Source organism: Papaver somniferum, unplaced genomic scaffold (genome assembly GCF_003573695.1).
Source record: "Papaver somniferum cultivar HN1 unplaced genomic scaffold, ASM357369v1 unplaced-scaffold_21, whole genome shotgun sequence".
Lineage (NCBI taxonomy): Eukaryota > Viridiplantae > Streptophyta > Magnoliopsida > Ranunculales > Papaveraceae > Papaver > Papaver somniferum.
This window is the reverse complement of record NW_020631041.1, coordinates 5,287,600-5,311,200: the sequence shown is the minus strand read 5'-3', so window position 1 is coordinate 5,311,200 and position 23,601 is coordinate 5,287,600. Positions and strand designations below refer to the sequence as shown.

Sequence of the window (23,601 nt, the reverse complement as noted above, 5' to 3'; positions counted from 1 at the left end):
ACGGAAGAGGCAAAGCAACAAGAAGTGGTTAATAACGACATCGAAAATAAAGTAAAGGTGGAAACCATACAAAAGGAAAAGACAACCTCAACCGGACAACCTAAGGACACGGTTCCCACCTTTACCACACTACCTCCTTTCCCTAGTCGTTTTTCCAAATCAAAGAAGCAAGATCAAGATAAGGAGATCATGGATATTTTCAACAAGATACAAATCAACATTCCATTTATTGAAGCCATCAAAACCGTACCTAGGTATGCCAAGGTTTTGAAGGATTTGTGTACAAGGAAGGATAGGTTGATTGCTAATCAAATTACTCAGGTGGTAGAAAGTGCTACAACTATGTTACTAAAGAAAATGCCTACAAAATGTGAAGATCCGGGTGGCTTCACAGTGCCAATTACTATGGGTAAACGACGATTCGAGCGTTCTTTGCTTGATTTGGGAGCATCCATAAGTGTTATGCCAGCCGATGTTTATGATTCTTTCAATCTTGGACCTTTAAAGAGGCAAAGATTACTATTCAATTGGCAAACAAGTCCAATATATATCCTACGGGAGTCGTGGAGGACGTGTTAGTTCAAGTGAATCAGTTAATCTTTCCGGTTGATTTTTACATTGTGGACATGCAAAATGGAGATAATTATTCATCTACTTATTTACTTCTTGGGAGACCGTTTATAAAAACTGCAAAGACGAAGATTGATGTGGACAATAGTACACTCACTATGGAATTTGATAAGGAAATCATTCGCTTCAACATATTTGAGGCTATGTGTTATCCTAGTGATGTGCACTCCGCTTTCTCTATTGATGTTATTGATTTGTTAGCACAACAAATGTTTGATTTGAGGAATGAAGATGAACTTGGAGTTGTGTTGCGAAATAGCATTGATTTGGACGTTCATGGGAAGCCGAATTTGGATGTAGAATTAGTCAAAGAGATAGTGGAGACGTGTGGTGCTTTAACATCATTACAAGAAGCTAAAACGGGTAATCTCTTATATTTCTTTACCCGTGACTAATGAGGTTCCTTTACCTTCTATTGTGCAGGAACCTAAGATAGAATTGAAGACTCTTCCCGAGCACTTAAAGTATGCTTACTTGGGTGATAAAGAGGATCTTCCGGTGATTATTGCAAAGAATCTCACTGCCATACAAGAAGAACGTCTACTTAGGGTTCTGAAAGAGCACAAAATGGCCATTGGATGGACTATTGCTGACATCAAAGGCATTACTCCATCAATGTGCATGCATAGAATCCTTATGGAAGATGATAGTAAGCCAGTACATGATGCTCAGCGTAGGCTTAACCCCCCAATGATGGAGGTCGTGAAGAAAGAGATCCTCGAATTACTATATGTGGGGGTAATTTACCCAATTTCTGACAGCAAGTGGGTTAGTCCGGTACGAGTGGTGCCTAAGAAATCGGGCGTCACTGTTGTTAGAAATCAAGATGATGAACTTGTTCCTACAAAAGTTCAAACAGGATGGAGAGTGTGCATAGACTACCGAAAGCTTAATGCCGCAACAAGAAAGGATCACTTTCCTTTGCCTTTCATTGATCAACTGCTAGAAAGGTTAGCGGGACATTCACATTATTGCTTTTTGGACGGTTATTCGGGGTACAATCAGATTGTTATTGCACCGGAGGATCAAGAGAAGACCACTTTTACTTGTCCTTTTGGTACATTTGCCTATAGACGGATGCCGCTTGGTCTTTACAATGCGCCTGCCACTTTTCAGAGATGTATGGTTAATATATTTTCTGATTACGTGGAAAACATCATTGAGGTATTTATGGACGACTTTAGTGTTTATGTTGATTCATTTGATATTTGTTTAAATAATCTTGAACTTGTGCTAAAAAGAGATGCATAGACACTAATTTGGTTTTAAACTGGGAGAAATGCCATTTTATCGTAAACCATGGAATTGTACTTGGCCACATCGTGTCCTCTCAAGGGCTCGAGGTAGACAAGGCAAAGATAGACTTCATTGGGAACTTACAATACCCCACTTCGGTGAGGGAAATTCGCTCGTTTCTTGGTCATGTAGGTTTTTACAGGCGGTTTATCAAAGATTTCTCCAAAATCTCAATGCCGATGTGCAAATTGTTGCAAAAAGAGATTGCTTTTGACTTCAACAAGGAGTGTAAAGAAGCCTTTGACAAATTGAAAGAACAACTGCACCGATTATCAAGTCACCGAATTGGAGTTTGCCATTTGAATTGATGTGTGATGCAAGTGACTACGTGGTTGGAGTTGTTTTGGGTCAAAGAGTGGACAAGCTGTCCCATGTGATTTATTATGCATCTAGGACTCTAAATGATGCTCAAATTAACTATTCTACCACCGAGAAAGAGTTGTTGGCTATAGTGTTTGCACTAGAAAAATTTAGATCATATTTGGTGGGTGCAAAAGTGGTTGTGTATTCCGATCATGCAGCATTTAGGTACCTACTTAAGAAAAAGAAGCTAAGTCAAGACTTATACGGTGGATATTGTTATTGCAAAAGTTTGATTATGAAATCAAAGATAAGAGAGGTGTTGAAAATAATTTTGCGGATCATCTTAGCAGACTTGTTGTTTCCGAAGAAGAACTTCTTTTACAAGATCGTTTTCCAGACGAACAACTTTTCTCAATTGAAGATTCAACACCTTGATACGCGGATATAGTGAACTACTTGGTTACAAGGAAAGTACCTAGTACAATGTCTAATTTTCAAAAGCTTAAGCTTAAGAAGATAGCCAAGCAATATGTGTGAGATGAGCCATACTTGTGGAAATATGGTTCCGATCAAATAATCTGCAGGTGCGTATCTAACTCTGAATTTCAATCCATCCTTACTTTTTGCCATACTTATGCATGTGGTGGTAATTTTGGTTCTAAATGTACCACTCTCAAAGTCCTTGAGAGTGGATTTTATTGACCCACCTTATTTGAGGATGCGTATTTTTTGTAAATCTTGTGATATATGTCAACGAACGGGCAATCTAGGTTCTCAAAATAAAATTCCACTCACACGGATTCTTTATGTGGAAGTATTTGATGTGTGGGGAATTGATTTTATGGGTCCTTTTGTCAATTCGAATGAAAAATTCTATATACTTGTTGCTGTGGATTATGTTCCAAAATGGGTGGAAGCTAAAGCTCCACCCCTACTAATGATTCTCAAGTTGTTTGTGAGTTTGTGAAGGAATATATTTTTTCTAGACATGGTACACCAAGAGTGGTTATCAGTGATGGAGGTTCGCACTTCAAGAAATCCTTTCATGCTCTTCTCAAGAAGTACAACATAAATCACAAGGTCGGTACGCCATATCACCCACAAACTAGTGGGAAAGCTGAAATTTCAAATCGTGAGATCAAGTCCATCTTGGAGAAAACCGTTAACACAACACGGAAATATTGGAGTGATAGACTCAACGATACACTTTGTGCGTATAGAACGGCGTACAAAACACCGATTGGTATGTCTCCATATCGGTTGGTGTATGGAAAAGCTTGTCATCTTCCGGTTGAACTTGAACATAAGGCTTATTGGGCGATAAAGATGTGCAACATGGATTATGACAATGCAGGGAAACATAGAAAGTTACAACTTAATAAGCTAGAGGATATACGTAATGATGCTTATGAGAGTGCTCGAATTTACAAAGAGAAGACTAAACTTTTCCATGACAAGATGCTTTCTAGAAAGAGTTTTGTTGTGGGACAAAAAGTCCTTTTATTTAATTCTCGTTTTAAATCATTTCCTGGTAAGCTAAGGTCACGTTGGAGTGGACCTTTTGTTGTTACTAATGTTTTTCCTTGTGGTGCAGTTGAAGTTACTAGTCTCACAAAACGGACAATTTTCAAAGTAAACGGCCATAGATTAAAGCCATATTACGAAAACTTTCCTACGGAGAATGTGGACGTGATTGAGCTTCGTGATTTACTCCTTCTGGAGGAGTAGTTTGGAGAATTCCAAGTCTGTCCGAGGCGTTAAACTAAGCGCTAAATGGGAGGCACCCCGTCGGTTTTGTATCTCTATCTTTTGTACTTTATCTTTCTTAGCTTTTCATATCATATTTTGATTTCCCACCTTGATTTTACTTAGGATGAGTCAATTACATTGAGGCCAATGTAAAGTATAAGTGTGGGGGAGTATTTTGCATATATAGTTTTTGGTCTTTGATTTTTCAAAATTTTGCATAAAAAACCTTCAACTTTTAGATATTTTAGAGTCACTAGCATATTCTAGGTATGATTACATAGAGAATTCTTACCGGCATAACTGAATTTGGAAGTTTTGGGGAACTACGTTCGGATTTCTTACGAATTGGAGTGTTAAATAATGGATTTAATCATGCCGGTGACGCAAATTAGGAGCAGGGAGAAATGCATTATTAGAGTTGCTGATCAATCATTAGTGAAGATTACCTATTTTCATATCAACTGAGGCACCAGACCAGATTTCTTTGTATATGACTAAAGAGCTTTCTTTTGAGTGTGTGTCACCGTACGTTAATTCCGGGTAGAATGGTGAGCTACCCAACCTCCCACCAATAGAAGCACTACTCTTTGATCTCTTGAGTGCTAATTTTTCCAATCATGAGGGGGTCGTCTATAGATAAAAACCACCTTCTTGTAGTTTGATTTGCAGTTAGCACCATTCTCTCTCTCACCAACAACGGCTCCATAGAAACACACCATCATCATCAACAAGGGAGCGACATCAAAATCTACAAGGAAAGTTGAAGACGTTTGAGGTTTAGAAGCAACAATATGAGTAAGAGCAAATTTCATATCCAAGTAAAGCAACATACAATGAGAAGATTTTTATATACATGTTGAAGACTTATACATAAGGAGCATAATTTTTATATCCAAGTATGAAGACTTATTTATAAGAGCGAAGAAAATCAAAAGATGAGAGTTATTGAAGTTTATGATACGAAGACAATACAAGTTGTGAATATCAAAGTGGTAAAGTACTTCTTTTATGGCAATGTTAATTTTAATTTCATTATTATTTTTGTAGTTACAATGTTTTTGTCAATTAAAAAAAAATGAAAAATACAAAAAGATTCGCATTTAGGTTGTTATTTGTTCAATAAGGTCACGAGGAAGAAAAATTTATAAGGAAGTTTCAAGCAACAAGGAAATAGAGGGAAAAAGTTAAAAAATTGTCGAACTTATACGAAGTTCAAGAGTTTATCATCAATAGTTGAAGACCGAAGACGAAGACCAAGAAGTTGAAGAAGACGAGCTGAAGATTACGTTCCATTGGATGGTGTGAGAGTGGTGTTATCATCATTGCAATCAAATGTGAAGGTGGTAAGTACTCTGATCCTCTATTTTTAATAATAATGGTTGATTTCCTTTCTTAGAGATCATCAGAAATATTCTTATTTTTCACGATTTTGTGGAGTCTCCAGAAATAATTCGGAAGGTTTCCTTCCCACCATTCAATGTGTATAGGATTCTCTCTTCATTCCTACCTACACACATGTGATACCCATAAAAAGACGTCTTATTGAGTGCAATTATCATAAACTCATGTTAAATGAGGTAGAAGTCGAGGCGAAATGCTTATTGATCGCTCTCAAACACGCATTCTCTCATTATGGTGTGGTTATTTCTCACTCAAGATTTAAGAATGAATATTATTTCTTACTTCTTATTACTAGCATGCAGAAACTCTATGTCCTCATATCTCTTTGGATGCTTGGGAAGCTGGAACACTTTGAAGTTGGAGTAGGTTTTGTGGGTATATCTCTCGTAATCCCTCACGAAACTATAACTCGTCCACTAGGGACACCTAGGGGTATAAAGGCATGTTGCATTTGCTAAGTGCATCCGTATCCTCAACAACATGGAGTTGTTGTACTTTAGTTAGTTTGATCGAGGACTAGCAAAAGCTAAGTGTTGGGAATTTGATAAGTGCATAATTCACATGATTTTAGTGTCTATTACATACTTGTTTTAGCTATATTTCTTGCATGTTATCCTTGTATTACTCTTGTTTTGTGTTTTATTTGTTTCTTTAGGTGAATCATCCAAAGTCAATGGAATCGTAGTTGAAATAAATAAAAAGAAGAAAGGACCAAGTTCTGGAAATACATAAGGTGGGGAAACCCAACCGTACGCAAACTCAGGGCCACTTACGGTAGGGAAGTGCTACAAAACCACACCATATGCCTGGGAAGAAGAGCAGATTTTATGTCAGAGTTACGGTTGGTAAATCATATCAACCCAACCGTAGATGAATCAGGTTCACAAGGAATTGTCAGAGTCAGAGTTACGGCGAGGAAAGCAAGCCGTATGCAAATACAGGGAAGGTTACGGTTTGGAAAGCATTCTCAACCAAAACGTAGACAAAAATGAGAAGATATGAAGGATTTGAAGACACCATATTGTAGAGGACGACAAGACAAAATTAACGCAAAAAGAATGAGCTTAATCAGACGTCGGATGAAGAAGTTGTGGCCAAAATGGTGAAACAATGTAAAGGAGGGGATTCAGAACCCAACCGTATGCAAACACAGATGAACTTACGGTTGGGAAACTCAAAATTCCCAACAGTACGTAATCTCAGGGGACATTACGGTGGGAAAACATATAAAAACCCAACCGTAGCCAGGTGCTGAAGGTGCGACTTTTGACTTCTAAAACGTGTAAACCCGGTCCCGGACGGATTCTAAACCCTATATTTCGTGGGTACTATATAAGGAGAGCCTCAAGACATTAAGAAGATATCTTTTGACACAACTTTGCAAGCTTGGAGAGAAAGAATAACAATGGATCTAGGGTTTCGAAGCGGTTATCATTAATCGTAACGATTTCTTCTCTAGTTTATAAATTGTATAACATGCTTCTACATCCATGAGTAGCTAAACCCATACTTGATTGAGGATGAATTCTAAGTTCTCGACTTGATTTGGTTTAATATATGCATCTAGTTTGATTTCTTCATATGATTATCGTTTGCTTCTACTTTGATTAATGCTTATGATTGATAAATTGATTGCTCTAGGTGGCCAACTATAGTAGTTTATTAATTGATCTATTTCTAGTAAAGGGTTAGGATATCCGTGTAATTGTTGAATAATCCTTACACAAGTAGAAAACGTGAGACCGTGTAGAGGGATTCTGTGGAGAATCGCGTGTAGAACAATATTAGAAAGTGGACCTTGCCTAAGAGTCTAACTACTAAGATTAACCTAAGTCTTAAAACCTAAAGTATTCGACCAAGTTACACCTTGAGTGCGCTACTACTTGGTGGCTTGGCGAGTAGAATCTGATATTCGAGCGCTTCGGTATCCAGTGACCAAAGGACTTTAGAGGATAACACTGCACTAGTTGTTATCCCACGGTTGATGATAATCTATGATTAATGATGAACGGATGAATATATTAACTCATTGACGGTTTAGTAACAAAGAAGGATTCCTCGATCATCTCTCTCCTTATTGCTTACAACTCAATTTCAATTGCTTTGTTTATTTACTTTGAAATCTAAAAACCAAAACCCCCCATTTGTGACCTTTTTGACAACTAAACTCCCTTCTCTTCGTGGGAACGATCCTTTCTTCCATTATATTACCAGTTAATTGTGTGGAAATAAGTGATTTAATCTGATTGCACTCACGACACACATCAACATCCTTTGTTCTTGAGATTTTTAAATTTCAAATGGATGGACTAGTTAGTACACAAAATTAATTAATTAACTTGGATTTGAATTCCCAGATCTGTAGTGCTAGCAAAATATGACTATGGTTCAAATAACCAAGAATTTAAATTATATGGTTATAATATCCTTTAGGGATATTTCACCCAACATTTACAGCTGATTTTCATATCCTACTTACTAATTTTTTTTTCTTTTCTCTTTTTATCGGTAATCTTTATAATATTAAAATAACTTTGTTATCGTCTCTCCGTCAATACCAGCAACAACAATATATCTGCCACAGCGTAAACACCTCCACAGTCACGAGCATAGCCAACGCCACAACTAGCTAGTATCTCAAGGGACAGGTTAAGGCACATATACTTGGAGGGATTCAATTTTATATCACATGTCAGATATATAAGTTTACGGAGACAATTTCGAGTCTTTCACAAATTTGGGAGTTAGAATGTGCATTTTGGACCACGTGATACCATGTTGGGTAACTAAGCAAATTTTTGTAATCCTCCAATGAAGTTCAAATATAGACTCTCATTTCGCATGCAACTTCTTTTACCTGCCACAGGTACCCTGGAGACAGAAGTGAACCTAAAAATTCTGTTAGTTTATCATCAATAGTTGAAGACCGAAGACGAAGACCAAGAAGATGAAGAAGACGAGCTGAAGATTACGTTCCATTGGATGCTGTGAGAGTGGTGTTATCATCATTGCAATCAAATGTGAAGGTGGTAAGTACTCTGATCCTCTATTTTTAATAATAATGGTTGATTTCCTTTCTTAGAGATCATCAGAAATATTCTTATTTTTCACGATTTTGTGGAGTCTCCAGAAATAATTCGGAAGGTTTCCTTCCCACCATTCAATGTGTATAGGATTCTCTCTTCATTCCTACCTACACACATGTGATACCCATAAAAAGACGTCTTATTGAGTGCAATTATCATAAAATCATGTTAAGTGAGGTAGAAGTCGAGGCGAAATGCTTATTGATCGCTCTCAAACACGCATTCTCTCATTATGGTGTGGTTATTTCTCACTCAAGATTTAAGAATGAATATTTTCTTTGGTATTTCTTACTTCTTATTACTAGCATGCAGAAACTCTATGTCCTCATATCTCTTTGGATGCTTGGGAAGCTGGAACACTTTGAAGTTGGAGTAGGTTTTGTGGGTATATCTCTCGTAATCCCTCACGAAACTATAACTCGTCCACTAGGGACACCTAGGGGTATAAAGGCATGTTGCATTTGCTAAGTGCATCCGTATCCTCAACAACATGGAGTTGTTGTACTTTAGTTAGTTTGATCTAGGACTAGCAAAATCTAAGTGTGGGGAATTTGATAAGTGCATAATTCACATGATTTTAGTGTCCATTCCATACTTGTTTTAGCTATATTTCTTGCATGTTATCCTTGTATTACTCTTGTTTTGTGTTTTATTTGTTTCTTTAGGTGAATCATCCAAAGTCAATGGAATCGTAGTTGAAATAAATAAAAAGAAGAAAGGACCAAGTTCTGGAAATACATAAGGTGGGGAAACCCAACCGTACGCAAACTCAGGGCCACTTACGGTAGGGAAGTGCTACAAAACCACACCATATGCCTGGGAAGAAGAGCAGATTTTATGTCAGAGTTACGGTTGGTAAATCATATCAACCCAACCGTAGATGAATCAGGTTCACAAGGAATTGTCAGAGTCAGAGTTACGGCGAGGAAAGCAAGCCGTATGCAAATACAGGGAAGGTTACGGTTTGGAAAGCATTCTCAACCAAAACCCCCCATTTGTGACCTTTTTGACAACTAAACTCCCTTCTCTTCGTGGGAACGATCCTTTCTTCCATTATATTACCAGTTAATTGTGTGGAAATAAGTGATTTAATCTAATTGCACTCACGACACACATCAACATCCTTTGTTCTTGAGATTTTTAAATTTCAAATGGATGGACTAGTTAGTACACAAAATTAATTAATTAACTTGGATTTGAATTCCCAGATCTGTAGGGCTAGCAAAATATGACTATGGTTCAAATAACCAAGAATTTAAATTATATGGTCATAATATCCTTGAGGGATATTTCACTCAACATTTACAGCTGATTTTCATATCCTACTTACTAATTTTTTTTTCTTTTCTCTTTTTATCGGTAATCTTTATAATATTAAAATAAACTTTGTTATCGTCTCTCCGTCAATACCAGCAACAACAATATATCTACCACAGCGCAAACACCTCCACAGTCACGAGCATAGCCAACGCCATAACTAGCTAGTATCTCAAGGGACAGGTTAAGGCACATATACTTGGAGGGATTCAATTTTATATCACATGTCAGATATATAAGTTTACGGAGACAATTTCGAGTCTTTCACAAATTTGGGAGTTAGAATGTGCATTTTGGACCACGTGATACCATGTTGGGTAACTAAGCAAATTTTTGTAATCCTCCAATGAAGTTCAAATATAGACTCTCATTTCGCATGCAACTTCTTTTACCTGCCACAGGTACCCTGGAAACAGAAGTGAACCTAAAAATTATGTTAGTCTAGTCATATTTTTTGTGTCCATCATTTGATTGGGGCGCACTAGTTCATTGGCATTTATGGCTCCTTTACATCTATATTGTGTCTTTATACCTACAAATAGGATATATATACAAGTCCAAAATGTTTTTATGATTATGCTGAGATTTTTATAATTAAATTTGCAGTAACTTTTTCCAATATCAACTGAGATTTCGGATTTGAGGTGGAGGAAACTAAGAATACATTAAAGTAAACATTTCAGGCTCATAATATCTATGAGTATCGTTACTGTCCAGTTATATCCAATGCAGAACTTTTACTTCAAACTAGTTCATGTAGTGGAATAATTATGTTTATTAGAATTTTGTTGATAAACTGTGGTTTGCTTTTACCCATTTAGATTTAGATGTGATGGTATCCAAACTCACAGAGATTCAACATCCTTATAACAGAGTTGCAGATGATAATTATTAATCATCTGCCATTTTATTTTAAAATTTCATTTTTCCAAAAGTTGAACTATTGCCATTTTATTTTAAACAAAAATTTTGTTTCCCCCCCACCCCCCGTTGTGACAGGAGTTCAATCATCAATTTGTTAAATATGCCAGTTAAGTAATCACTCACCGTTAAATTCGGCCATTGTTGATTTTTTTAATTTATATATTCCCGTTAATTTTTTGATAATTACCTATTTAAACGGTATTGTTTGACGGTGGTGCTATTTGGTAGCGGTGGTGTCGCTTCTTGACGTCGCAGCGGTATTTTAGCCCAGTTCATGATCGTCATATGCCACTCATCCAAAAGGTTCAATGTTTCTCCTTTAAGTTTAGCAAAGCATCTTAAGTATGGCCACCACCATTTCAATCAATTCAATTAAATGAGGGAGGGTTATTTTGTGAGTGGGTGTTTTGGGAAAAGATAAAGAAAATGTTAAATCGAATAGAAAATAATCATTTTATAATGAAAATTAAAAAATATGACCAAATTTGCAAACACATATTAAGAAGTATGACTACTTTGTAACCGACACTTTTATTAAATAAGTATCATTTCTAATATCACTCTTTTTATTGATTAATATTAGTATAAAAAATAATTATAATTTGACAGTCATTTTATGTTTATTATGTAAGTGCTTAAAAATATTTTCCAACAAGTATTATGTAACACATATCAGGTTAGTTTTCCAAATGAATCTTTCCAATGCGAAGAATTATCGATAAGGTTTTTATGTTTGTTATATATGTAATGTATTGCCATTACTAATACATTACTTCCATTTAAATGTACTTTTTTTTCCAGGTTTGCTGCACTTTTGGGTTTGTTAACTATTCCAGAACGTGCTAACATGTATAACAACATGATTGCACACTTCTAAGAGCTTCTCCAGTGCAATATGTGTCAAACTAAATGTCTAAATCCACATAGAATACACATAAAATATTATTAAAATTCTTCTCTAATCATAACTTTTTAGATAAATGAGTAAAGATGCGGCTTAATTATATGAAGGTATTCTCAAGGTAAATGTCTTAATTCTGGGAAGACATTCACCTTGAGGATACCTTCCCACTTTAGTTATTTTTATGTCAATGAAATAAGTTAGAAAATAAAAATAGAAAAATTGTTGATTATTAAATGACACTCTTAATGGACAAGAGATTAAAATTGATCTGGGTTGGAGATGATTCTTTTTTTTGGTTTCCAACACTTACCATATTATATCTACATAAGGGAACTTTTACCAAAAGAAAGTGAACACAATATTGACACGTATGAAACAAGTAAATCAACCGTTGGAGAAGCTTTAAATTCGAGCCGTCATATTTCACATCCCTTTACCGTATTTTTTGAATAAATAACATAACATATACAAATGAGAGGGAATTATGCATAACAGGTTATACAGACTTTAAAAAGTATGCATAATAGGTTATGCAGTCAAATGTAGGTTGTATAATAATTTATGTGAAAGTACTAGTATTTCATAAAAACCCATAACACGTACAACTGAGCAGAAAGTATACATAACAGGTTATGCAGTATTTCAAAAGTGCGCATAACAGGTTATACAGTCGTTCAAAAGTACGCATAACGGTTTATATACAATCTTTCAAAGTATGCATAACAGGTTATACAGTCGTTCAAAAGTACGCATAACTAGTTATGCAGTCTTTGAAAGTATGCTTAATATATGTTACACAATCAATTTTAGGTTGAATAATAATTCATACATGAAAAAACACACGAAATATAAATGTACATGTCCTAAAAACCCACGACACTTAAAAATGAGCGGAAATTATGCATAACATGCTATGGAGTCTTTCAAAAGTATGGATAGTTGTAATGTAGTCAATTTTAGACTGCATAATAATTTATATACAAAAATTTTTTGTTCATAAAAACTCATAACATGTTAAAAATAAGCAGAATGTATGTATAACGGGTTATGCAGTTTTTCAAACATATGCATAACGAGTTATGCAGTCTTTCAAAGTAAGCATCAAAAATTATGTAGTCGTTCAAAATTACGCATAAGTAGTCATGCAGACTTTCAAAATATGTATAACATGTTATGTGGTTAATTGTAGGCCGCATAACAATTTGTTTACGTAAAAACACACATAATTTATAAGAACGCCCTGAAACATCAGAATCTGGCTTGATAAATTTAATAGATGGTGTGGAAATTTTGCATAGGTACTTATTTAACATACCAATTACCAATTCTTTCTTGTTGTTTTCGAATTGGATTAGTGATGAGTGCCAAATAATGTATATATTTATCCCTTTTTGTTGGCATTTAACTCATCTTTTGTGCATTAATTCTACATTTTATCCCATATTCTGTATTTTCATTGTTTTCAAGAATAAATATTTTTCTTACTTAATTGTATATTTTTAGGTAATAAATAAAGTCTGGATGAATTGCGGAGCGGAATAGAGCAGAAAAGTAGTGAAAAGCCAGGAGGAATTACGCAAGGAAGCCGTGAAGAATGATGTGCGGAAGACCAAAAAGGGTAGAAATGGGCTTGAAGAATAGATTTGTTCTTAAAGAAGAAGTGGGCTCAAGATTTTCCAAGCCCAAACTCATTTCCCAAACCCATATTCTATACCCAAAAGCCTAAAACCCAAATCCATACCCGCTTGCGTCTTCAGCCGTCAGATTGATCTCAGAGTCATCCTACGGTCGCTGCAACTGCCCAACACCCTAACATCCGAGCCATATACCCCTACCAAACACCCCCTTCTCCTTCTTCCATCGACCTCTCCCCCTCCATGCCTGTTGCAGACCACCACCATCTTCTCCACCTGCTCTGCCTTCGCAACCACCACCTCACCTGCCTCAACTACCCAAACCAACCACACCCATCCTTCTCCCATCAACCCCCTACCCCTCTACCTATCTAATTCACTAATTTCTCTTCTCATCTTTCTCTGAAAACCTAGAAGAAAAATTGATGAATTAGGTTGAGTTAGTAGAGTAATTGGAGCGTGAGAAAGCAGCAGTAGAGTCAGAAGAAGATTGGGTTAGCATGCATGCGATCAATTCCAACGAATTAGGTGAGTTTCACCAAACCCTAGTTCTACTGTTTTGGGGGAAAATTGGGGGAAAACCCTAAATGTGTAATTGGGTATAAATTGATGTCTCTAGTGATGTAAGGGGGGAGGATCTCTGGACTAGCCAGGAGAGAATTGAAACAAATTTTATGCAATTCCAATTTCTGTTCTTTTTATGCAATTAACAGTTGAATGTTATGTGTATGTTGTGTTTGAATTATTTTGTATAATGAATGCTTGTGTTTGTAACATGTTTAGCATGAGCTAAGTAGCACTAAGCTAAGGCTCAGTTGAAGCCTTGTGCACTGTCAATTGACAAGTTGCTAGGATAGTTCTCCTGATGTGTGTTTTGATTGAGCAATGGGAAGAGGTTAATGCTCATAGTGCCTGTGATTGATTGTTCTGTCAAAAGACAGTCAATGCTAGGGGCAAACTAGTGAGCAAATTAGTCTTCCTCCCATTCTAGATGTATGCATAGGATTTTTAACTCAACCTAGAAACATGTTGTTTGATTAGGACACAAGGTGGATCCTAAGCCTTGGCTTAATCACAAATCCTTTTACAGTCACTTTATTTCAGTTCTATTTTGCTTCCTGTTCAGTTTATTTCATTTACTGTTTTTCTTACCTGTTTTCCTTGCAATTTGTAGCTGTTGTGCACTGAAATCAGTGCACAATCTCACCCCTGCCCTTGGCTTACAGCCTTGGTTCCTTGCTGTTTTTATTACATGTCATTTGCTTGCTTGGTTAACTGTTTTCCCATCTTTCCCATCTGCCATATTGTTTGCTTCCCTCATTGACAGCTTAGGTTAAACTTTTAAGCACTCCTACTCCCTGTGGACTGATCCCTTTCTTATCCCTATATTATAAAGCTTGACCTTGTATACTTGCAAGTTTTGTGTGCAACCCCATTTCCACACCAAGTTTTTGGCGCCGCTGCCGGGGAGTGGTGCTGTGTGTTGAATTTCTTCTCCTTGCTGTCTTTCATCTACCATTGCATCTCTGTCAAGATCATTGCAGAGTTGTCTAAGTTGCTGCAGAGCTGTGTTGCTGAGTTGCTGCAGAACTGTGTTGCTAGGCCACCTGAGCTGCTGCTGCTGCTGTTGCTGCTGCTGCCAAGCCAAAGCCTGCTGCTGCCAAGCCAAAGCAACTGGGCTGCTGCATCTCAACAAGTTGCTGGGCTCATCCAACTGAGGTGGGCTTGTGCCACCATTACTGCTGGGCTTCACCACTTCAATGAGCTGGGCTCTGTTGCTGCTGGGTTTGTGCACCTTCTGCTGCTGGGCTCTGTTCCAACCGTTGTTGCTGGGCTTGAGCGTGAGCTGCTTAGGACGATCCTAAAGCCCAACTGGGCTGTGCAACTAAAAGGGGACTAAAAGCCTATTTTTGGGCTTCCCTCCAAAAATCAAGTAAGCCTAACCCATGAGTTAACCCACTTGGGCCTCATTTAAATTCAAATTCGGGCTTGTAATAATTAATTTAATTATTTATTGGGATTGTAATAATTTATTTTTATTTTCTTTTTTTCTTTTTTTTTTATTTGGGACTGTAATTATTTTTTTTTTTTTTTTTATTTTTCTTTTTTTCTTTTTCTTTTCTTTTATGGGCTTGTCTTAATTATTATTATTTTTTTATTTTCTTTTATGAGTTGTGCTAATTTATGCTAGGTTTAGTTCAAAAATTTTCCAAAGCCCAATTTTAAACCAAAAACAAAATCCCTTTACCAAACCCATTCAAAACCAAATCTTCATAACCCTTGTGGGCCAAATTGTTTCCGATTGCTCTGTCTGACCAACATGTTAGTTAAGGTACCTACTAGGACATGATTGTGACCTACAGAGACCAAACAAACAGACTTGTTAGAATTAACCCAGACGAACCTATCGAAATTCTAAGTTCTGAGGGAGACAGTCCAGATCAACCAGAAACAATGGGAGAACCCCGTACCCTCAAGGATTATATGTACCCAACTAGAGCCAGTCAACCTTCTTGTATTGTGCTACCCGAGGCTAATGGCCATTATGAGCTGAAATCAAGCACAATACAGATGCTTCCTATTTTTAGAGGTGTTGAGAATGAAAACCCGTACCACCACGTGAGAGAATTCGAGGAAATTTGTGGAACTCTGCGTTTCACTCAAATGTCCGACGAAACCCTAAAGTTAAGGCTTTTCCTTTCTCCCTGAAAGATAAGGCAAAGGCCTGGCTTATGCTTTACAGCCTCAATCCATCATGACATGGGATGACCTCATAAAGGAGTTTTTCAAAAAGTTTTTCCCGAACCACAAGACTGCGACAATTCGTCAAAGTCTGAATAGCTTTGTGCAATTAGAAGGTGAGACCTTAGCTAGATACTGGAGAGATTCAATGAATTATTGCTCCAATGTCCCCATCATGGTTTTGAAAAATGGAGACTTGTGCAAATTTTGTATGAAGGTCTAGATGTGTCCACCCGAACAACGGTTGAGTCGATGTGTAATGGTCTATTCGTAGAAAACTGCTGATGCGTCTTGGGACTTCTTGATTGAAGTAGCTGAAAAGACGCAACAGTGGGAATCCATCCGTGAACCAGAAAGACTACATCCGAAGCAAAGGCTTTTAGGATTGAAGCGGATTTGAGGGAAGAGCAAACATGGCATCAATAGTTAGGAGATTAGAAGAGTTAGAACTACATAAAAATTCAAAACCTTCCACCACTACTCTCCGAGAACATGTCGCTTCGCTTTGTGCGCTTGTAACGACCCCAACCATCAATTCCAAAATTGTCCCGATTTGCTTGCAGTCCAGGAATCTAGGCTTGAACAGGCACATGCCATGTTTCAAAAACAGAGCATAACCCTTATTCACAGACCTACAATCCAGGATGGAGAAACCACCCTAACTTTTCATGGTCAAAAGGACCCACTCAGGAGGACCATCTCAACCCAATCAGAGCTATCAAAACAATCAGGGATATCAGAACAATCAAGGTTATCAACACCCGAGAAACCCTCAACAACAATCAAACTCTCAACAACAATCATATCCTCAACACAATACCGACAAGAGATTATCCACCCTAGAGGAAATGTTCCAGAGTTTGATGCAAAGTCAGAAAAATCTAGATCAAAAGATGGATCAAATGTGTGAGAGAGAAAAGGGTAAACTTCCGAGCCAACCCCAACAAAATCCAAAGAGGATATTTCAAACAGGCACAACATCCTGCACTGAAACCTCACCCGATCAATCCATGCCATTACCACCCTCCGAAGTGGTAAAGTCATCGAGAACAACGTGGGCGAACCTAATGAATCTGATACAAATTCCACGCTGTCTCCACAACCCCAGAAAACCAAAGAACCTGAGCAAGTTGGAAAATCTGACAATTCTACTGCTGTGAATGTCCCTTTGCCAACTCATTCTCCTGTTGCCCCATTTCCTCAAAGATTGATCTATCAACAGAAAAGTACCCATTACAATGAGATGTTAGATCTGTTCAAGAGAGTCAACATCAACATTCCTTTTCTTGAAGCAATCAAGCAAATCCCTGCTTATGCCAAATTCCTCAAAGACTTGTGTACTCAAAAGCGCAAGCTCAATGTGCAAAAACGTGCTTTCTTAGCTGAGCAGGTGAGTTCCATCATTCTGAACAAAACTCCACCCAAGTTTAGGGATCCAGGATGTCCAACAATTTCTTGCACTATAGGAGAACACACGGTCAATAAAGCGTTATTAGACCTAGGTGCAAGTGTTAACCTACTGCCATATTCTGTTTATGAGCAGTTAGGTCTTGGGGAGTTGAAACCAACATCTATCACTCTACAACTGGCAGACCGATCTGTCAAGATTCCTCGTGGAGTGGTCGAAGACGTTTTGATCAAGGTTGACAAATTCTATTTTCCCGTAGACTTCATTGTCTTAGACACTCAACCTGTACAAAACCCAGACTGTCACATTCCTGTCATCTTAGGACGTCCTTTCTTGGCTACGTCCAACGCGATCATTAATTGTCGTAATGGAGTGTTGAAACTGTCTTTTGGTAACATGACGGTAGAATTGAATGTGTTCGATATTAGTCAACAACCTGTGAATCTTGATGATGATGATGTGCATGAAGTTAATATGATTGAAGGATTAATGCAAGATTCGTTGACTAACATTCTATCCGTCGACCCCTTTCAAGCATGTATGGAGAACTTTAACCAGATTCCTATGATGATGCATACTGTAGTGACGTCCTATCTCTGCTCGAATCTGTACCTCAAATGGACATCACTGAAAGGAAATATGAAGTGGAACCACCCTTACTCTCTGATTCCAAGCTTATTCCATCCATTGTTGAGCCACCCAAGCTTGAATTGAAAACATTGCCTAGTACGTTGAAGTACGCATTCCTAGGTTCTTCTGATACTTTACCGTCATTATTTCATCATGTTTAGACACGGAACAGGAAAGTAAGCTTTTAGAAGTACTTAAGGAACACAAAGAGGCCTTAGGATGGACCATCTCAGATCTCAAAGGAATTAGTCCCACCATTTGCATGCACCACATTAACCTTGAAGAGAATGCCAAACCATCGAGGGAAATGCAAAGGAGACTTAATCCTAACATGAGAGATGTAGTCAAAGGAGAGATCCTGAAACTACTTGATGCGGGTATCATATACCCAATTCCCGATAGCAAATGGGTTAGTCCCATTCAAGTTGTGCCTAAGAAGTCAGGCATTACTGTAGTTCAGAACGACAAGAATGAATTAGTCCCTACTCGTACAACCACAGGATGGCGAGTATGCATCGACTACAGGAAGTTGAACACAGTAACAAGGAAGGATCACTTCCCGCTCCCTTTCATTGACCAAATGCTAGAACGTGTGTCTGGACACAGTCACTACTGTTTTCTAGATGGCTTTTCCGGTTATAACCAAATTCACATTGCTCCAGAAGATCAGGAAAAAACTACATTCACGTGTCCATTTGGGACGTTTGCTTATAGACGTATGCCCTTCGGGTTGTGTAATGCACCTGCTACTTTTCAGCGTTGCATGATGAGCATTTTTTCTGACATGATAGATAGTTTTCTCGAGATCTTTATGGATGATTTCTCTGTTTTTGGTTCCTCGTTTGACGAATGTTTGAAGCATCTTTCCCTCTTGATATCCAGATGTAAAGAAAAGAACCTTGTTCTAAATTGGGAAAAATGCCATTTTATGGTGAATTCAGGAATAGTTCTAGGACACATCATCTCAGAAAAAGGAATTGAAGTGGATAAAGCTAAAGTTGACCTCATTCAACATCTACCACAACCTGCTCTGTGAAGGAGATCAGATCATTTCTAGGTCATGCTGGTTTTTACCGGCGATTCATCAAAGATTTCAGCAAAATCTCCAGACCTCTGTGCAGTCTTCTCTCCAAAGATGTTGCCTTCAATTTCGATGCTGCTTGTGTGAAGGCATGGGAGGAATTAAAAACCCTTCTCACCACCGCTCCTATAGTCCGACCACCCGATTGGAAGCTTCCGTTCGAACTTATGTGTGATGCCTCTGATTATGCTGTTGGTGCTGTTTTAGGACAGCGAGTTGATAGACTACCATATGTGATATACTATGCTAGCAAAACCCTTAATGATGCCCAACTCAATTATTCAACTACCGAGAAGGAATTGCTTGCCGTCGTTTTCGCATTAGACAAGTTTAGATCTTATCTGATAGGGTCTAAGATCATCATATACACAGACCATGCGGCTTTGAAGTATCTTCTTTCCAAGAAGGATGCTAAAGCTCGCCTTATTCGATGGATACTCTTATTACAGGAATTCGATCTCGAAATCCGTGATAAGAAAGGTTGTGAGAATGTGGTTGCTGATCATTTGTCTAGATTAACTTTAGAGTCTATTGATGAATTTGAGCTGATTAGAGAATCATTCCCAGATGAACAGCTGATGTCTATCTCAGACCTTCCTTGGTTTGCTGATATTGTTAACTACCTCGCTACAGGTAGGATGCCCTCACGTTGGTCGAGACAAGACCGCTCTAAATTCCTGGCTGAAGTTAAACATTTCCTTTGGGATGACCCATATTTGTTTAAGTACTGCCCAGACCAAATCATTAGGAGATGTGTCCCCAACACTGAACAGAAAGATGTGATATCTTTCTGTCATGACCAAGCATGTGGAGGCCATTTCAGTGCCAAGAAAACCGCTGCAAAGATCTTGCAGTGTAGATTCTATTGGCCATCATTGTTCAAGGATTGCCATGATTATTGTGTTGCTTGTGAACGCTGTCAAAAGCTAGGAAGCATTTCGAGGAGAAACATGATGCCATTGAACCCCATTTTGATTGTGGAGATTTTTGATGTTTGGGGGATAGACTTCATGGGTCCATTTCCCATGTCTGACAGCAAGTTGTACATCTTAGTCGCCGTTGACTACGTCTCCAAGTGGGTAGAAGCCATCGCAACCAGAACAAATGACCACAAGGTGGTACTTTCCTTTTTAAAGGAAAACATATTTTCACGTTTTGGTACCCCGAGAGCTATCATCAGTGACGGTGGCTCACATTTCTGCAATAGGCACTTCGAGTCTTTAGTACGCAAGTATGGAATAACTCACAAGGTTGCTACTCCGTACCACCCTCAGACCAGTGGACAAGTGGAAGTGTCTAATAGGGAAATCAAGCACATTCTAGAAAAGACGGTTAACCCGTCTAGGAAAGATTGGTCAATAAGATTGAATGATGCTTTGTGGGCCTATAGAACAGCGTATAAGACACCAATTGGCATGTCCCCTTATCGTCTGGTGTATGGAAAGCCATGTCATCTACCTGTGGAATTAGAACATCGAGCTTATTGGGCAATCAAGCAACTGAACTTTTCTCTGGACGAAGCTGGAATTCAAAGGAAACTTCAACTCAACGAGTTGGAAGAATTGAGAAATGAGGCTTATGATAGTGCCAGGTTATATAAGCATAAGATGAAGATATTTCATGACAAGCGTATTCTACGCAAATCCTTCACTTCTGGTCAGAAAGTCTTGCTGTATGACTCCCAATTACATCTTTTTCCAGGAAAACTGCGTTCCAGATGGAAGGGTCCGTACCTAGTACGCACAGTTTTTCCTCATGGAGCTGTAGAGCTGGAGGATGTTTCCAACAAGAACGTTTTCAAAGTCAACGTGCAGAGATTAAAACCATTCCTTGATCCATTCCCACCCTACATTGAAACAACCAACCTGGAGGACCCAGTCTATGTGGACTAAACTGGTCCACTCTTTCCCTAAATAACCAAAAAGTTTTCCAAATCTTTCCCTAAAAACCAAAATTTGTCTTTTTCCCAACAAAACCAAATTTTTTCCAAAAAGTCCAATCCCATTAAAAACCAAATTTTCTTGTAGATAATGTGTTAGTTAAATTTCCTTTTGTATATATTTTGTGCTCATCCATTGTGACTCCTAATATGATGGATTTTTGCCTTGAAATAACGGAGCTTTCGCCGTACAATCGGGTATTCTCTCTCCTTTTACTCTACTCAGCATGTTCCTCTTCATATATTGTTTTATAATTCTTTCCATATTTTGAAACATTGAGGACAATGTTTAGTTTAGGTTTGGGGGTATAGAGTAGATACCATGATAATATGCTATAATTGAAAACGAACTCCTTCTTCTTTTGAAAAAATCGAAAAAATTCAAAAAAATTAAAAAAATTAAAAATCATAAAAATGGAGCTCATTTACCTTGAAATGTTGACTCTTGTGCAAATATGTAATTATTAGGAGTCTTAGTCTAAATATTTAGGCACCCTGATTCTAGCACAATTCACATAGTGATAATTGAAATTTGCACGCGCACGATCTACCAATACATGTATGGCCTCGATCTTCAAGGTGTTTGATAGGAAGTTACGATTGCCAATCACTTTAGAATACTGAACGAAACTTGACTAGCTTGTTCTTTGGTTGGTTGGGATAGAAGGTGGAGGTTACATTAAGAAAGACAACCATCGAATTTAACTGGGTGCATCAAAAAGGGCTACCTCTTGCAAAGTGTCATGTAATTTTTGTTTCCTTTTGTATTTGTATCAAAATTTGTTTCTTTTCAAAAAAAAAAAAAAAAAACGATGTATATATTCAAAAAAAAAAAATATCAGAAAAATACAAAAAAATCAAGTATTTATCAATTCCATCATCTCTTGTTCCAAAAATAAAAAGAGAATAGTCAATGTAAATAAGAGTCATGTAAATAGTCATTTTGTTGTTTCATTGTAATAAGCAAGGAGGGTGTATGCCATTGATGTACAACGCGAGTAATTGTGAAATACCTCCAACTCATTCACAATTCTCGTAAAGTCCGGACAGCTAGCTAGATTTCGACCTTGGTTCTTAGCCTGAGAAACTATCTCTTGGTGATTAGTAGTCATAACTTCAGATCTTTCTTTACACATGTGTAGATACACTTTACACTCTTATCACATGTCTTTTTTTGTTATCAGTGCTAGGATTGTGCCTTTGATAGCTAGATTGACATCTCCATTTTGCTGTGAGCTTAAACTGTCTTGCACATGTCACATTTGATGGAATATGAGCTTATATTTTGACCTAGAACTTTGTAGGTACGTTCTAAGAAAACCTTCACGAGACTTCAACTCGTCCGCTAGGGACACTTAGTGGTTTAAAAGGCTTAGTGCATATGCTAAATGCATTCGAGAGACCAGCGACAGTGGTATAGGTAGGATTTCCTTAGTTTTGTTTTACTTGAGGACAAGTAAAATTCAGGTTTGGGGGTATTTGATGAGTGCCAAATAATGTATATATTTATCCCTTTTTGTTGGCATTTAACTCATCTTTTGTGCATTAATTCTACATTTTATCCCATATTCTGTATTTTCATTGTTTTCAAGAATAAATATTTTTCTTACTTAATTGTATATTTTTAGGTAATAAATAAAGTCTGGATGAATTGCGGAGCGGAATAGAGCAGAAAAGTAGTGAAAAGCCAGGAGGAATTACGCAAGGAAGCCGTGAAGAATGATGTGCGGAAGACCAAAAAGGGTAGAAATGGGCTTGAAGAAGAGATTTGTTCTTAAAGAAGAAGTGGGCTCAAGATTTTCCAAGCCCAAACTCATTTCCCAAACCCATATTCTATACCCAAAAGCCTAAAACCCAAATCCATACCCGCTTGCGTCTTCAGCCGTCAGATTGATCTCAGAGTCATCCTACGGTCGCCCCTTGTTGTGCATCAAAGTTTGATACATCCGCTTTTCACTACAGTTCCTAACTCCATCAAGTGCCGTTAGTTTTGTTGTATCACTTCATCCGACGGTCGCTCCTCGCTTACCTCCGCATCGCCGTCAGATCTACCTACCATCTTCACATCCTACGGCCCAGATCGCATAACATCTTCACTCGCTGAAACTGCCCAACACCCTAACATCCGAGCCATATACCCCTACCAAACACCCCCTTCTCCTTCTTCCATCGACCTCTCCCCCTCCATGCCTGTTGCAGACCACCACCATCTTCTCCACCTGCTCTGCCTTCGCAACCACCACCTCACCTGCCTCAACTACCCAAACCACCCACACCCATCCTTCTCCCATCAATCCCCTACCCCTCTACCTATCTAATTCACTAATTTCTCTTCTCATCTTTCTCTGAAAACCTAGAAGAAAAATTGATGAATTAGGTTGAGTTAGTAGAGTAATTGGAGCGTGAGAAAGCAGCAGTAGAGTCAGAAGAAGATTGGGTTAGCATGCATGCGATCAATTCCAACGAATTAGGTGAGTTTCACCAAACCCTAGTTCTACTGTTTTGGGGGAAAATTGGGGGAAAACCCTAAATGTGTAATTGGGTATAAATTGATGTC

General features: G+C 37.9%; 1 protein-coding gene across 1 annotated transcript; it reads left to right on the top strand.

The window, feature by feature from the left end:
* Positions 1–3,564: 3,564 nt before the first annotated feature.
* LOC113339478 lies at positions 3,565–3,957 on the top strand. Its single transcript, XM_026584741.1, has 2 exons — positions 3,565–3,760; positions 3,824–3,957. Exons 1-2 carry the CDS (start codon positions 3,565–3,567, stop codon positions 3,955–3,957), a joined length of 330 nt encoding a protein of 109 aa, XP_026440526.1.
* Positions 3,958–23,601: the final 19,644 nt, after the last annotated feature.

Coding starts and splice junctions, on each gene's coding strand:
- LOC113339478 (XM_026584741.1), top strand. CDS start 3,565: ATGGATTATGACAATGCAGGGAAACATAGAAAGTTACAACTTAATAAG. Junction 3,761..3,823: donor TCGTTTTAAATCATTTCCTG/GTAAGCTAAGGT, acceptor CTTGTGGTGCAG/TTGAAGTTACTAGTCTCACA.